Source organism: Trachurus japonicus, unplaced genomic scaffold (genome assembly GCF_045865225.1).
Source record: "Trachurus japonicus isolate A0001 unplaced genomic scaffold, Traja_1.0 AP030193.1".
Taxonomy (NCBI): domain Eukaryota; kingdom Metazoa; phylum Chordata; class Actinopteri; order Carangiformes; family Carangidae; genus Trachurus; species Trachurus japonicus.
The window spans coordinates 3012-19455 of NW_028220326.1; the positions used below are offsets into that span (position 1 = coordinate 3012).

Sequence of the window (16444 nt, forward strand, 5' to 3'; positions counted from 1 at the left end):
GTGAAAAAGCATTTGTGAATGTCAAGTTATTTTGTTGCCCTGGACACATTTGGTGAGGGGAATTTTTTTTTTTTTAACTTTTCTTTAAACTACTGAAATCTTTAAACATTTTCATTTTGTATCTCTTCATCACTCTGCACATGTGGTTAACCATGGTGACAAGTTTCTGCTGTGAATCTCAAATGAGGAAGTTGCTTTGTAAATGCTCTCTATAAAAAAAGGGATGTGATTAAACTAAGTGAAATGTTTGCAAATGCAGGAGCAAGTGTCTGTCTGTGAAGATGGTGACAGTCAACATTTTACTGAGTGTCCTCTTTGTTTCTGGTGAGTTGTTTGTTTATTTATTTGTTGCCAATACTCAGACTTTTACGATGTGAACCTCATTTAGATACAAAGCAAAAACTATATTATAAAAAAGTGCAATATGAAACATGACACTGGATTTTCTCTCCATGCAGAGGCTGGATTTACAGGTGTTTTGGCAGCTTGTGACAAGAGGCCAGACATCAACATCACTACACCAATACAGATGGAGGCACTGACTGGATCTTGTTTGCTAATCCCATGTCATTTTGAAGGAAGTTCAGGAAATGAATCCAAGGACTCAAGGAGCACTGGAGTGTGGATTAAAAGTGACTCTAGATTTGCACAATATCCACGCAACGTGATCTTCAACAGTAGCAGCACAGCCAACAGCTACCCGATGAATATTATTGGAAACCTGAGTCAGAAAAACTGCACCACTCTATTTTCTAATTTAACCACAGATTATACAGACAAATACTTCTTCAGAATCGAGAGGGAGTCATTCAAAGCAACAGCTCCTTGCCATCCAGTTCACATAAATGTTGCGGGTAAGTCTGAAAACTGAGTTTCATTTATATCAACTCTCTAATATCATGAATGCAGCTTTGGTCTAGACAGGAAACTCTATGACCCTCGCCTTCACTGTGAAGCGAAAATTTAGCTAGCTACACTAATAGCGTAAAATGTCTTTGTACAAATTGAAGAGAGAAATTGAAATGATTTTTGTTTCTTAATCAGTTGTGTTACGTTATGACCACTTTTGGAGAATCATCAACACGTATGAGGGAGGGGGTACTTGTGGTATGGCAAAACGGCTCAGGGGGTACGCAAGTCAAAAAAGTTTGGGAACCACTGAGCTAAATGATAAATAAAATAAAAGATATGATCAATGTATCAATAATTAACAATGAACGTCCTGACTGAAACTGCTGAGATACACAGTGGACACTTTATTAGAAACATCTTTTTAATTGTAAGTAGAGAAACATTCACTTTTCACACCAGCAGAGGTTTTTCCTTAGTTCACATCAGAACAGGATTTAATGTGTTTTCCACATTGATTTATTGCTGTATTTTGTGACAGTTTTACACTCTAAAGCATTTATAAAGGGTCATGTGCTGTGTTCTGGTGTTCACAGATTCTCCTCCCAGGCCAACAATTAAAATCTCAGGTGATCAGAGGGAGGGGGCGTCTGTCACTGTTACCTGCTCGGCTCAAACTCCCTGTCCACACTCCCCTCCTCAACTCACCTGGAGCCTCCATCAAGACCCTCGCAGCATAATGGAGGAAAACACTGATAGAACCTTTACAACCAAAACTCAGAGGATCATGACTCTGTCAGAAAATGATGATGGACACACCGTCACCTGTTCTGCCAGCTACTCTGTGAACAATGGACGAGATGTCAAGTCAGCAGAGGTTCAAATAACTCTCAATGTTTCATGTAAGTCAACCACTTTGTTTTCTCACTGAATCCTGTCAGAACAAGAGGATTCATGAGATGTGACTTTACTCCACCCAACAAGGTAATAAAGGCCTGTCTTACATATATGTTTGTCACATTCCCTAGATGGCCCCAAGGACACCTCAGCATCCATCAGTCCATCAGGTTTGGTGTCAGCAGGGAGCTGGGTGAACCTGACCTGCTCCAGCAGAGCCAAGCCTCCCATCAGCCACTTCACCTGGGTGGAGCAGAGCACAGATGGAGTCATGAATGTGTCTGAAGGAGCCCTTTACAGTGTCAGGGCCGCATATGGAGCAGTTTATTTCTGTGTGGCTTCCAATGCTGTTGGTAATCAGACCTCATCAAAGGTCCATCTGTCTCTTAGAGGTAAAGGTAATCTAATGGAAATCTTATTTCATTGTCTTCTCCTGTGTTGTAGATCTTCTTAGTTAGTGTGCATAGGAAGTGATGCCACAGTAACTAAACTGAACTGCAGTAGTGGCTTCATAGTTGAACAAAGTTGAACAATAAATCATGTCTTCTTTGGTGTTTAACCCTGGTCTTGTTTTTCTACCAGGAGAACCTCAGCAATGGAAGCTGGTTCTTGGAGGAATCATTGGGTTTGTCGTTTTCATCTGCTTGATTGTGTTGGTCTGGTAAGTACAACAAGTCACAGCAGATGACTTGACTCAGTCACTGACATCGTCATCTTAGTCTTGACACTTTATTGGCATATGGTATGAAAGTTAAACATCATTAATCTAACAGCCTCTTGTGCCCTTCAGGCGTTTTAAGTCCACACGTTCAACTGCACAGCAAACTCAGGTGGGAAAATATCAAACATCCCTGTATAATAATGAGTTGTGTGAGCTGAATGTTTTCCATCTGTTCATATTGTCTGACTCACTCCTCTACAGTGCCTCTATCAGAGCAGTCTCTGTGCTGTGTTGTCTGCATCCTGATGAAATAAGGTTGACCTCATGACACTTCTTGTTTGATTTGTTTCTTACAGAGTCAAACATGTGAAGAGGTGGCTATTGACCATAAAACAGAGGAAGGAAACATCCATTATGGAGAGATCAACTTCTCCCAGCTGAGACCTGGACCGTCCTCTGACTCCCTGCAGGACAGTGGACAGCAGCAGCATTGTGTGTATGCACAAGTCAATGTGTCCAAGACAGCAAAAAGGTCCAGACTGCAGACAGCCCAGAGGATCTCTATGCTCAAGTGATAAAGAAATAAAAAAGACGATTTGGTTTCTACAAAGACAAAAGTTACACAAGGTCATTAAAAGGAAATGTTTGCTTTATTTATTCTTATTGATATGTCTGTTTTTAGTTGGTGGCAGGAAAACATTCATACTGTAGATAAGACTCAAAACAGTCATGCTCTGCTGCTTTCTCTGTCAACTGTCAACATCTCCATGTTCACATGTTGTTTTCTTTTAGCTCTGAAAAGGGAACTGAAGCACTTCTGCACACCCATCAGAAGTAAACTATGAATGTATATCTAAATTATATGTCCTATTTCATTTTCTTGTGAAATGATCTTGTGGTATGTTTGTTAATGTCCAGTATCATCGATTTACATGATCTGTCATACAGGCCTTCAGCTCCTCAGTATTCTTCAGACTACTTGTCTTTAACAATATTCTGATTATTAAAAAATGTAAAAAATCAAAAAGTCCTTGTCTTTGTCCAGTTTTTTATCCAAAATGTTTTTCAGGTAAACAGTGTCCCATCATGTACAGGCTTCTACACATGATGTTGGGTGAAAGTGACAGGGAGTAATGTTATCATTTCCAGTTAGACTTAATGATAGAGCCATAAACTCTTGAGATTCAGATTGAGATACATGGCTTATTCTGGTGTTTGAAAGAGAGTGAGGTTTGTGGGAGTGTTTGAAAGTGCACTTTTGTACAATTTTGTCAAATCATGTTTTTTATACATGTAACAAACAGAATATGTCCATGTTGCCTTTTAGTTTGATCTTTCTGAAATCTTAATGTGACATGACTCAAACTGTGAAGCCTCAGTGAAAGAAAGACAACACAAATGATGGTTTGATTTTTTGCTTCTAAAGCTACTTCAGGGAAACTGCATGAGAGGAGTTAATAAAAATGTCAAAGCTTCCTGTTAGCGTGCAGCTCAACTTGATGTTTGAGCTGATGTATTTTAGTAATATTGGTGTCCCAGGTCTGAACTCAGCTTGTCTTGAGAGATGCTCATTGTTGATGCAGCAGCATCACCTGCTGTCCAACCCAACAAACTACCAGCTCAGGACAAATCTCCTCTCCATGTCTTTTAAAAACATTTTAAAAACTTTTATTGAGTCATCCAGTCAGTAAATCCTGCTGATGTACTAAACTTTGATCAACTTCATCCACATCAGACTGTTCAACCAGTACAAGACCTGTGGACAAATCAAGTAAGGACAAACAATGATTTAACTTCAACTTCATTACTTCAGCCTTAGAGCACTGCAGCAAGTCCTGTTGCTTGTTGTGACTTCATCTATACTTCTACTGTTGTGTTCATGTTTCTGCCATCACTGCTCCCACTGTAATACTGTAGTACTGGCACCATCACTACTACAGCTGTTCCTGCTGCTATCTGGATTACTGCTACTGGTCCAACTCAGAAATAGAGGATCTCTTCAACACGGCCACAAAGTAGAACTAAACTAACCAAAGTTTTCTTGTGGTGTGACTGAAAGTGAACTATTTCTTTTCCTAGGTCAGAAGGAAAGTCTTACTCGCTATTGTCTGACTCACTCCTCTACAGTGCTTCTATCACAGCAGTCTCTCTGCTGTGTTGTCTGCATCCTGAGACCTGGACCATCCTCTTATGGACTCCCTGCAGGACAGTGGACAGCAGCAGCATTGTGTGTATGCACAAGTCAGTATGTCCAAGACAGCAAAAAGGTCCAGACAGACTGCAGACAGCCCAGAGGATCTCTATGCTCAAGTAATGAAAAAATGAAAGAGACAATTTGGTTTCTGTAAAGACAAAAGTTACATTAATTAAGTCATTGAAAATAAATGTTTGCCTTTATTTTTATTGATACAGTACATTATATATTTTTAATAGTTGGTGTAGTAAAAGACACCGTGGGCAGGAAAATATCAGTGCAAACAGCTCAGTGACTATAAAACTTAAAACAGTCACACTCTGCGGCTTTCTCTGTCAACTATCACCATCTTCATATTCACACCCTCACTTCACTGAGCTCTGAAAAGGGAACTGAAGTGGCACCAGAAGCACTTCTACACCCATCAGAAGTAATCTATATCTGAATTTAGAACATGTCCTGTTACATTTTCTTGAGAAGTGATCTTGTGCTATGTTTGTTACCGTAATGTACAGTATCAGTTCACATGCTGTCATACAGGCCTTCAGCTCCTCAGTATTCTTCAGACTACCTGTCTTTCTGATTACTAAAAATGTAAAAAATGAAAAAGTCCTTGTTTTTGTCCAGTTTGTATCCAAAATGTTTTTCAGATAAGGAATATAGGCTTCTACACATGATGTTGGATGAAAGTGACAGGGACTAATGTTATTATTTCCAGTTAGACCTCATACACATGTCAAAGCCTGTCGAACGCACATACAGTACAATTTGTTTTTGTTTTTTTGCACATGCAATAAACATACTGTATCGGTCATCCAGTCAGTAAATCCTGCTGATGCACTAAACTTTGATCAACTTCATCCACATCAGACTGTTCAACCAGTACAAGACCTGTGGACAAATCAAATAAGGACAAACAATGATTTAACTTCAACTTCATTACTCCAGCCTTAGAGCACTGCAGCAAGTCCTGTTGCTTGTTATGACTGCATCTATACTTCTACTGTTGTGTTCATGTTTCTGCCATCACTGCTCCCACTGTAATACTGTAATACTGACACCATCACTACTACAGCTGTTCCTGCTGCTACAGTATCTGGATTACTGCTACTGGTCCAACTCAGCAATACAGAATCTCTTCAACACGAGAACAAAGAAGAACTAAACTAACCAAAAGATCCTTGTGGTGTGACTGAGTGAACTATTTCTTTTCCCAGGTCAGAAGGAAAGTCTGTGATCTGGACCTGTGTTCAGCCCTTGTTCTCTTTGTGTCTTGTGTGTTGTTTTGTTTAGAATAATGCATGAAGCATTGTGGTGTTCAGGTGTTTTTGCAGAACAGTATAACAAAGTGACCTTTGACCTCCAAACTCTGATCAATGTATCCTTAAGGACAAGTGAATGTTTTCAGATAGTGATCCCAGAGTGAAAAAGCATTAGTGAATGTCAAGTTATTTTGTTGCCCTGGACACATTTGGTGAGGGGAAATTTTTTTTAAACTTTTCTTTAAACTACTGAAATCTTTAAACATTTTCATTTAGTATCTCTTCATCTTCTACAGTGACAAATATGGTCTTCATCACTCTGCACATGTGGTTAACCATGGTGACAAGTTTCTGCTGTGAATCTCAAATGAGGAAGTTGCTTTGTAAATGCTCTCTATAATAAAAGGGATGTGATTAAACTAAGTGACATGTTTGCAAATGCAGCAAGTGTCTGTCTGTGAAGATGGTGACAGTCAACATTTTACTGAGTGTCCTCTTTGTTTCTGGTGAGTTGTTTGTTTATTTATTTGTTGCCAATACTCAGACTTTTACGATGTGAACCTCATTTAGATACAAAGCAAAAACTATATTATGAAAAAGTGCATTATGAAGCATGACGCTGAACTTTCTCTCCATGCAGAGGCTGGATTTACAGGTGTTTTGGCAGCTTGCATGCATAGCATCAACATCACTGCACCAATACAGATGGAGGCACTGACTGGATCTTGTTTGCTAATCCCATGTCATTTTGAAGGAAGTTCAGAAAATGAATCCAAGGACTCAAGGAGCACTGGAGTGTGGATTAAAAGTGACTCTAAATTTGAAAAATCACACAATGTGATCCTCAACGGTAGCATGACAGCCAACAGCTACCCGATGAATATTATTGGAAACCTGAGTCAGAAAAACTGCACCACTCTATTTTCTAATTTAATCACACGTTATACAGACAAATACTTCTTCAGAATCGAGAGGGAGTCATTCAAAGCAACAGCTTCTTGCCATCCAGTTCACATAAATGTTACAGGTAAGTCTGAAAACTGAGTTTAATTTATATCAATAAGTCTCTAATATCATGAATGCAGCTTTGGTCTAGACAGGAAACTCACCTTCACTGTGAAGCTATTAAACAACATAAAAATATTATCAATGTAGTTAACAATGAACGTTGTGACTGAAACTGGTGAGATACTCAATAGACACATTATTAGAAACATCTTTTTAATTGTAGAGAAACATTCACTTTTCAGACCAGCAGAGTTTTTTCATTACTTAACATCAAAGCAGGATTTTGTGTTTTCCACATCGATTTAATGCTGTATTTCGTGACAGGTTTTGTTTTTTTTTGGTAACACTTTACTCGACGCCTATCTCTATAACACATTATAACCATACTTATAATGAGGTATAATGCAGTTATAACACATAAACACTCATAAATGTTCATAATGCTTTATAACAATAATCATAACACACCATAAATCATTTTATCATGACTTATAAGGTCAAATATTAATACGTTATAATTGTTAGTAACTGGCTGACAATGCTCACATTTATAATGCATTATAAATATAGTTATAATGTGTGTTTGTCTTATAAACATGTATAACTATCATTATAAACACATATAAATCACATAAGACTTTAAAACAATATAGGCCTAAGCATAACACATTATAGAGCATTATAACTCTATTATAATACTAAGACCTTATACCATTATAAATTGCTCTATGATGTCTTGTGCTTATTGTTATAAAGCCTTATGATAATTAATGAGTGTTTATAATGATAGTTATACATGTTTATAAGCCAATTATAACACATTATAACTATATTTATAATGCATTATCGATGTGGTCATTGTCAGTGAGTTACTAACAATTATAACCTATTATAATACCTGACCTTATAAGTCATGATAAAATGCTTTATAGTGTGTTATACTTATTGTTGTAAAGCATTATGATCATTTATGAGTGTTTATAACTATAGTTATACAGTGCTATAACTGCATTATAACTCATTATATGTATGGTTATAATGTGTTATAGAGATAGACGTCAAGTAAAGTGTTACCTTTTTTTTTTTTTTTACAGTCAAAATCATTTATATAAGGGTCATGTGCTGTGTTCTGGTGTTCACAGATTCTCCTCCCAGGCCAACAATTACAATCTCAGGTGATCAGAGGGAGGGGGCGTCTGTCACTGTTACCTGCTCGGCTCAAACTCCCTGTCCACACTCCCCTCCTCAACTCACCTGGAGCCTCCATCAAGACCCTCGCAGCATAATGGAGGAAAACACTGATAGAACCTTTACAACCAAAACTCAGAGGATCATGACTCTGTCAGAAAAAGATGATGGACACACCGTCACCTGTTCTGCCAGCTACTCTGTGAACAATGGAATAGTTGTCAAGTCAGCAGAGGTTCAAATAACTCTCAATGTTTCATGTAAGTCAACCACTTTGTTTTCTCACTGAATCCTGTCAGAACAAGAGGATTCATGAGATGTGACTTTACTCCACCCAACAAGGTAATAAAGGCCTGTCCTATATGTTTGTCACATTGCCTAGATGGCCCCAAGGACACCTCAGCATCCATCAGTCCATCAGGTTTGGTGTCAGCAGGGAGCTGGGTGAACCTGACCTGCTCCAGCAGAGCCAAGCCTCCCATCAGCCACTTCACCTGGATGGAGCAGAGCACAGATGGAGTCATGAATGTGTCTGAAGGAGCCCTTTACAGTGTCAGGGCCGCATATGGAGCAGTTTATTTCTGTGTGGCTTCCAATGCTGTTGGTAATCAGACCTCATCAAAGGTCCATCTGTCTCTTAGAGGTAAATAATCTACTAATGGAAATCTTTTCTCATTGTCTTCTCCTGTGTTGTAGATCTTCTTAGTTAGTGTGCATAGAAAGTGATGCCATGGTAACTAAACTGAACTGCAGTAGTGGCTTCATCAGTAGCTGAACTAAATCATGTCTTCTTTGGTGTTTAACCCTGGTCTTGTTTTTCTACCAGGAGAACCTCAGCAATGGAAGCTGGTTCTTGGAGGAATCATTGGGTTTGTTGTTCTCGTCTGCTTGATTGTGTTGGTCTGGTAAGTACAACAAGTCAAAGATGACTTGACTCAGTCACTGACATCGTCATCTTAGTCTTGACACTTTATTGGCATATGGTATGAAAGTTAAACATCATTAATCTAACAGCCTCTTGTGTCTTTCAGGCGTTTTAAGTCCACACGTTCAACTGCACAGCAAACTCAGGTGGGAAAATATCAAACATCCCTGTATAATAATGAGTTGTGTGAGCTGAATGTTTTCCATCTGTTCATATTGTCTGACTCACTCCTCTACAGTGCCTCTATCAGAGCAGTCTCTGTGCTGTGTTGTCTGCATCCTGATGAAATAAGGTTGACCTCATGACACTTCTTGTTTGATTTGTTTCTTACAGAGTCAAACATGTGACGAGGTGGCTATTGACCATAAAACAGAGGAAGGAAACATCCATTATGGAGAGATCGACTTCTCCCAGCTGAGACCTGGACCGTCCTCTGACTCCCTGCAGGACAGTGGACAGCAGCAGCATTGTGTGTATGCACAAGTCAATGTGTCCAAGACAGCAAAAAGGTCCAGACAGACTGCAGACAGCCCAGAGGATCTCTATGCTCAAGTGATAAAGAAATAAAAAAGACGATTTGGTTTCTACAAAGACAAAAGTTACACAAGGTCATTAAAAGGAAATGTTTGCTTTATTTATTCTTATTGATATGTCTGTTTTTAGTTGGTGGCAGGAAAACATTCATACTGTAGATAAGACTCAAAACAGTCATGCTCTGCTGCTTTCTCTGTCAACTGTCAACATCTCCATGTTCACATGTTGTTTTCTTTTAGCTCTGAAAAGGGAACTGAAGCACTTCTGCTCACCCATCAGAAGTAAACTATGAATGTATATCTAAATTATATGTCCTATTTCATTTTCTTGTGAAATGATCTTGTGGTATGTTTGTTAATGTCCAGTATCATCGATTTACATGATCTGTCATACAGGCCTTCAGCTCCTCAGTATTCTTCAGACTACTTGTCTTTAACAATATTCTGATTATTAAAAAATGTAAAAAATCAAAAAGTCCTTGTCTTTGTCCAGTTTTTATCCAAAATGTTTTTCAAGTAAACAGTGTCCCATCATGTACAGGCTTCTACACATGATGTTGGGTGAAAGTGACAGGGAGTAATGTTATCATTTCCAGTTAGACTTAATGATAGAGCCATAAACTCTTGAGATTCAGATTGAGATACATGGCTTATTCTGGTTGTGATGGCCACAGCTGTGGCCACACAGCCATGATAACGTTACCGGTGCTGCTGGTGCTGCTGGTGCTGTTGGTGTTGCTGGGATCCTCCTGATAAAAGGATCCGCCCCCACACGCTCGGCCATTTTATAAGAGGCGGCACTAATTGGGCCAACCCAAGGGCTGGTGCACCATGGGGGGAAGTTTAGTGTTTTAGTTATGTTCATTATTTTCCTTAGACCATTAGTAATATCAGTTTGTTTGGTTATGCATAGATTGTGTTTATTTTAATACGTTACCTTTCCTAAGTTGTTTTGTTTGTGAATTAGCTGTGGTCTTTTGTGTTTAGGGTTTAAGTTAACCCCTCTTTTGTTAGTATGGGCTGACCACCCAGTATATAAGTTCTCCCTTGTGTTCATTAGTTAGGTCTGTTTAATTCTGTTCTGTTTTGTCTTCTGTTAGTTTATTCAGTTGACTTTTGCACAGGTTTGTTAATTTGACCTCTTTTATGGGCCCAGACCTTATGTTCATTTGAGTAATTTTGTTTCTGTATATTTTGGGTAAATAAAACCCCTTTTTTTTGAAGTTACTATCTGTTGTCCTCATTGCAACCGACTCGGTCCCTCACATATGGTGGCAGTGGTGGGATCAGCCAGTTGAGGACACAGGTATTTTTTTCCTTTTTTCCCCTTTTGTCTTCTCCTCCATTTGTGAAGACATGCGGGTCCGTGGAGGAAGAGTGGCAAGAGGTGGTCGAGCAGATCTCAGGACACAAACAGGGTTGGAAGCCCAGGCTGAGAGTGAGGAAGAGATGCAGGAGGGAGCTTTAAAAGAAGATGGCACTGGGGGTGAAGAGAGTAGAGAGCCAACATTGAGAGACTTAACAGGCATTCTGCAGGCCTTCATGGGGCAACAGGAGGCCCGGGAGGCGAAAAGGAAAGAGGAAGCTACAAGGCAGGAGCAACGGTTCCAAGCATTACATAACCAGTTCAGGCTTCTGCAGGAGGATGTACAGGCAGCGCAGGCACATACATCTCCAGCACTAGAGCCCACTTCTACTGTGCAGGCTCTGGACCCAGATGGTTGTCGGCTGCAGGCCCAAGCTGCAGCCTCAGTCGAGCCCATCCAGCCTGTGAGTAATCCGTCAGGTCAGTCTCGATTCCCTCATGAACCCAGACTAGAGAAGTTAACAGAAAATGATGATGTTGAGCACTTTCTCATTACGTTTGAGAGGATAGCAGCTGCATGTCGGTGGCCGAGATCAGATTGGGTTTTCCGACTCATTCCACTTCTGACTGGTAAGGCTCGAGGAGCATATGTAAATATGGATGTTGATGATTCCCTGGAATATGATGCTGTAAAAACTGCTATACTGAGAAAATATGATGTTAACCCTGAGACCTACAGGCAGAGGTTCCGCTCACTGGATGTTGGACCTGATGAGAGCCCCAAGGAGCTCTATGTGAGGCTCAAAGAGCTGTATGGGAAGTGGATCCAACCTCAAGGTAAAACAGTTCATGATGTTGGAGAAATGATTATTCTGGAACAATACTTGAGAATGTTGTGTCCTGAGCTTCAGGTTTGGGTAAAGGAGCATGATCCAAAGTCAGCTGCAGAAGCTGCTACTCTGGCTGATGTGTTTGTGGCTGCACGGAAAAACAATCAGCCGTGGAGCAACCCCACCTGGAAGGACACCCGCAGACCTGGCCCTCCTCAACACTACCAGAGGTCACCAGCAGGTGGGGGTAAGCCTCCTGTAAGGGAGAGCCAGCAAACACAATCAAGAGCTCCCAAAAAAACACCCACTTACCTGTGTGGACAGGAAGGCCATATTAAACCAATGTGCCCACAGAATCCAGCTAAGCTCACTCAAATGTGTTTTGTTCCACGCCAAGCTGACATTAAGCCTCACACTAACCAGTCCATGAAAACAACCAATGTCAAAATAAATGGAGAACATCTCAGAGCCCTGATTGACACTGGCAGTACTCAGACTCTTGTGCACAGGAAATATGTGCCAGCCAATACTGTTTGCACTCTGGAGACTATTCCCATTTGCTGTGTACATGGTGATGAGAAGTTTTACCCCACGGCAGACATCTATATTGAAGTACATGGACAGGCCTATCTGTTAAATGTTGGAGTTGCAGATAACTTGCCCTTTCCAGTGGTTTTAGGTGATGACCTCCCTGTACTTTTTGATCTGCTAAATCCAGTGCAAAGTTGTAATGTTGCAGTCACCAGAGCACAAGCTAAACAGGGGGAGGTAGATTCCCCAGCCCTCAGTGCCTTGCCATTCTATGGTGTCAGGCTTGAAACACAGCCCGGGAAGTGTCGGAAGCCCCGTAGGCAAAAGAGGCAAGAGAAATTCCAACACACTGCTTTACATTCATCAGCTGAGGCTGCTCCAGATGTGCCTTTAGGTTTTCAAGTACCTGACAACATAATGCAACTGCAACAAGAGGACCCAACACTGTCTGTCTTTTTTCAGAGAGCAAAGGAGAGGGAGCCTGAGATGGAACCTGATGGCAGGACGGAAGAGTACTTCCTTCAGAATGGGGTTCTTTACCGTCAGCATGGCCAGGTTAAACAGCTAGTAGTCCCGCAGGTGGCCCGAGACATGGTACTTACCTTGGGCCACTCGATTCCCTGGGCTGGCCACCTGGGGAAACGCAAGACCACAGCTCGTATTAAACACAATTTTTTCTGGCCAGGTTTGAGTTTTGATGTTTCCCAGTTCTGCAGGAGTTGCCCTCAGTGCCAAAAGACCTCAATGAGAGGCCCCACCAGAGCTCCTCTCAAGCCACTCCCCATCATTACTACTCCCTTTGAACGCTTGGGGATGGACGTTGTTGGCCCTGTGGAAAAGAGTAAATCAGGCAACCGTTACATGTTGGTCATTACCGATTATGGTACCAAATATCCTGAAGTGTTCCCATTGAAATCTGTTAAAGCAAAAACTGTGGCTTTTTCTCTGGTTCAATTTTTTTCAAGAGTGGGATTCCCCTGTGAAATTTTGACAGACCAGGGCACTAACTTTATGTCCAACCTTTTGAAACAGGTTTACCAGCTGCTGGGCATAAAGAGTGTACGCACCACCCCATACCATCCGCAGACAGATGGTTTGACAGAACGGTTCAACCAGACCCTCAAACAAATGCTCCGTAAGTTCGTTAATGAAACTGGATCTGACTGGGATCAATGGCTCCCCTACCTCCTCTTCGCCTACAGGGAGGTACCCCAAGCCTCTACAGGTTTCTCCCCTTTCGAACTGCTTTATGGTCATGAGGTGAGGGGTCCTCTGGCCTTGCTGCGGGAGACCTGGGAGGGGGATCACAGGAGGGAGGGGCCTGTTAATGTTGTTTCTTATGTGGTACAGATGAGAGAGAGAAACTCCAGAGGATGAGTCAACTGGCAGAGGCACATATGGCGGAGGCCCAGCGACATCAGAAGACCTGGTATGACCAGTCAGCCAGGCAGAGAAGCTTCGAACCAGGTCAAAAGGTCCTGGTTATGCTGCCAACCAGTGATAGCAAGCTGTTGGCAAAGTGGCAGGGGCCTTTTGAGGTTCAGAGGAAGCTTGGGCCCACCACCTATCAGGTCTCTAACCCAGGACGTCATCATGCCAGCCGGGTTCTCCATGTGAATCTCCTCAAAGAATGGTTCCCAAGGACTGGAGAGGGTGCAAGGGTGCTGCTGATCCAGGCTGTGAAGGAGGAAGAGGAGGCGGACGATGAGTATTTACCGGCATCAGTATCCTCTGACCTGGATTTGGGCCACCTCTCTGAGGACCAGCAGACTCAGGTGAAGACTTTGATTAACTCAGAAATTTTTCAAGAGTATCCTGGGCGTACAGATATTGTGGAACATGATATTATTTTGAAACCTGATGTGTCTGTGAGACGGATGAGCTACAGGATACCGGAGCGCCTCCTGGTGGCCCTGAAAAAGGAAGTGGACCTCATGTTGTCCCTGGGTATAATCCGACCTTCGAAAAGTGAGTGGTGTAATCCGGTGGTTCTGGTCCCGAAGAAGGATGGATCCATCCGTTTCTGTATCGACTTCAGGTACCTGAACTCGGTTTCAAAATTTGATTCATACCCCACTCCACGGATTGACGACCTCATCGAGCGCCTGAGGAAGGCAAAATACCTGACCACAATTGACCTGTGTAAAGGTTACTGGCAGGTGCCCCTGACCCAGCAGTCTCAGGAGCTGACAGCCTTTCGGACTCCCTGGGGGCTGTTCCAGTTCACAGTCTTGCCATTTGGGTTGCACGGGGCCCTGCAACTTTTCAACGATTAATGGACCAGGTACTCTGTGAACTGTCTGATTTTGCTTGTGCATATCTCGATGATATTGTCATCTACAGCGCCACCTGGGAGGACCACCTGAGGCACTTGAAGGAAGTCCTGGATCGCCTGAGGTCAGCAGGCCTGACAGTCAATCCCACAAAGTGTGCAATCGCCAGAGAGGAAACAGAGTACCTTGGCTTCACCATTGGAGGTGGGTTAATCAAACCGCAAGTCCATAAAGTGCATGCACTCAAGTCGTGTCCTCTCCCACAGAGTAGGAAGCAGCTGAGATCCTTCCTGGGGATGGCTGGCTTTTACCATCGGTTCATCCCGAACTTCTCAGCCAGGGCTGCCCTCCTGACCGACCGAACTGGCTCAAGGTGCCCCAACCACATCCAGTGGACAGCTGAGGCAGTGGCTGCTTTTAAGGACATCCAGGAATCCCTGAGTAAGAGCCCTGTTCTCCACAGTCCAGATTTCAATGAACCTTTCACACTGCAAATTGATGCATCTGAGAGGGGTGTTGGAGCTGTGCTTTTGCAGGGAGTGAAAAGGGACCAGCATCCTGTGGCTTACATCAGCCGGAAGTTATTCCCCAGAGAGGTCCGCTACTCCACAGTGGAAAAAGAAGCCTTGGCGGTGAAGTGGGCCCTGGACTCATTCAAGTATTATCTACTGGGGAGAGAGTTCGCTTTGGAGACTGACCATAAGGCACTGCAATGGTTGGAGAGGATGAAAGACACTAATGGGCGAATCACCCGGTGGTATCTTGCCATGCAGCCATATCGGTTCACGGTGCAGCACATCCCTGGCAGGGATAACACCACTGCGGATTACCTCTCCCGCTGTTCCAGCGAAGACTCCGAAGGGGGGGAGTGTGTGATGGCCACAGCTGTGGCCACACAGCCATGATAACGTTACCGGTGCTGCTGGTGCTGCTGGTGCTGTTGGTGTTGCTGGGATCCTCCTGATAAAAGGATCCGCCCCCACACGCTCGGCCATTTTATAAGAGGCGGCACTAATTGGGCCAACCCAAGGGCTGGTGCACCATGGGGGGAAGTTTAGTGTTTTAGTTATGTTCATTATTTTCCTTAGACCATTAGTAATATCAGTTTGTTTGGTTATGCATAGATTGTGTTTATTTTAATACGTTACCTTTCCTAAGTTGTTTTGTTTGTGAATTAGCTGTGGTCTTTTGTGTTTAGGGTTTAAGTTAACCCCTCTTTTGTTAGTATGGGCTGACCACCCAGTATATAAGTTCTCCCTTGTGTTCATTAGTTAGGTCTGTTTAATTCTGTTCTGTTTTGTCTTCTGTTAGTTTATTCAGTTGACTTTTGCACAGGTTTGTTAATTTGACCTCTTTTATGGGCCCAGACCTTATGTTCATTTGAGTAATTTTGTTTCTGTATATTTTGGGTAAATAAAACCCCTTTTTTTTTTTAAGTTACTATCTGTTGTCCTCATTGCAACCGACTCGGTCCCTCACACTGGTGTTTGAAAGAGAGTGAGGTTTGTGGGAGTGTTTGAAAGTGCACTTTTGTACAATTTTGTCAAATCATGTTTTTTATACATGTAACAAACATAATATGTCCATGTTGCCTTTTAGTTTGATCTTTCTGAAATCTTAATGTGACATGACTCAAACTGTGAAGCCTCAGTGAAAGAAAGACAACACAAATGATGGTTTGATTTTTTGCTTCTAAAGCTACTTCAGGGAAACTGCATGAGAGGAGTTAATAAAAATGTCAAAGCTTCCTGTTAGCGTGCAGCTCAACTTGATGTTTGAGCTGATGTATTTTAGTAGTATTGGTGTCCCAGGTCTGAACTCAGCTTGTCTTGAGAGATGCTCATTGTTGATGCAGCAGCATCACCTGCTGTCCAACCCAACAAACTACCAGCACAGCTCAACTCACATCAGAACAGGATTTAATGTGTTTTCCACATCTATTTAATGCTGTATTTTGTGACAGTTTTACACTCTAAATCATTTATAT

The 16444-nt window shown here is 42.0% G+C and overlaps 2 protein-coding genes across 2 annotated transcripts; both read left to right on the top strand.

The window, feature by feature from the left end:
- The first annotated feature begins 227 nt into the window (after window positions 1–227).
- LOC146960600 (myelin-associated glycoprotein-like) lies at window positions 228–3155 on the top strand. The gene is made up of 7 exons (XM_085772240.1): window positions 228–324; window positions 459–854; window positions 1446–1751; window positions 1878–2138; window positions 2329–2407; window positions 2537–2576; window positions 2764–3155. The coding sequence occupies exons 1-7, from the start codon at window positions 282–284 to the stop codon at window positions 2980–2982; spliced, it is 1344 nt and encodes a 447-aa protein (XP_085628366.1). The 5' UTR covers window positions 228–281; the 3' UTR covers window positions 2983–3155.
- A 3441-nt stretch (window positions 3156–6596) lies between these two features.
- LOC146960601 (myelin-associated glycoprotein-like) lies at window positions 6597–9713 on the top strand. Its single transcript, XM_085772241.1, has 6 exons — window positions 6597–6890; window positions 8014–8319; window positions 8442–8702; window positions 8886–8964; window positions 9091–9130; window positions 9318–9713. Exons 1-6 carry the CDS (start codon window positions 6719–6721, stop codon window positions 9549–9551), a joined length of 1092 nt encoding a protein of 363 aa, XP_085628367.1. The 5' UTR covers window positions 6597–6718; the 3' UTR covers window positions 9552–9713.
- The last annotated feature ends 6731 nt before the right edge of the window (window positions 9714–16444 follow it).

Excerpts from the sequence above, each read along its gene's own strand:
- LOC146960601 (XM_085772241.1), top strand. The coding sequence starts at position 6,719 with ATGACAGCCAACAGCTACCCGATGAATATTATTGGAAACCTGAGTCAG. Across the intron at positions 8,703-8,885 it reads GGTCCATCTGTCTCTTAGAG|GAGAACCTCAGCAATGGAAG; the intron begins GTAAATAATCTA and ends TTTTTCTACCAG. Across the intron at positions 9,131-9,317 it reads CAACTGCACAGCAAACTCAG|AGTCAAACATGTGACGAGGT; the intron begins GTGGGAAAATAT and ends TGTTTCTTACAG.
- LOC146960600 (XM_085772240.1), top strand. The coding sequence starts at position 282 with ATGGTGACAGTCAACATTTTACTGAGTGTCCTCTTTGTTTCTG. Across the intron at positions 2,139-2,328 it reads GGTCCATCTGTCTCTTAGAG|GAGAACCTCAGCAATGGAAG; the intron begins GTAAAGGTAATC and ends TTTTTCTACCAG. Across the intron at positions 2,408-2,536 it reads TGCTTGATTGTGTTGGTCTG|GCGTTTTAAGTCCACACGTT; the intron begins GTAAGTACAACA and ends TGTGCCCTTCAG.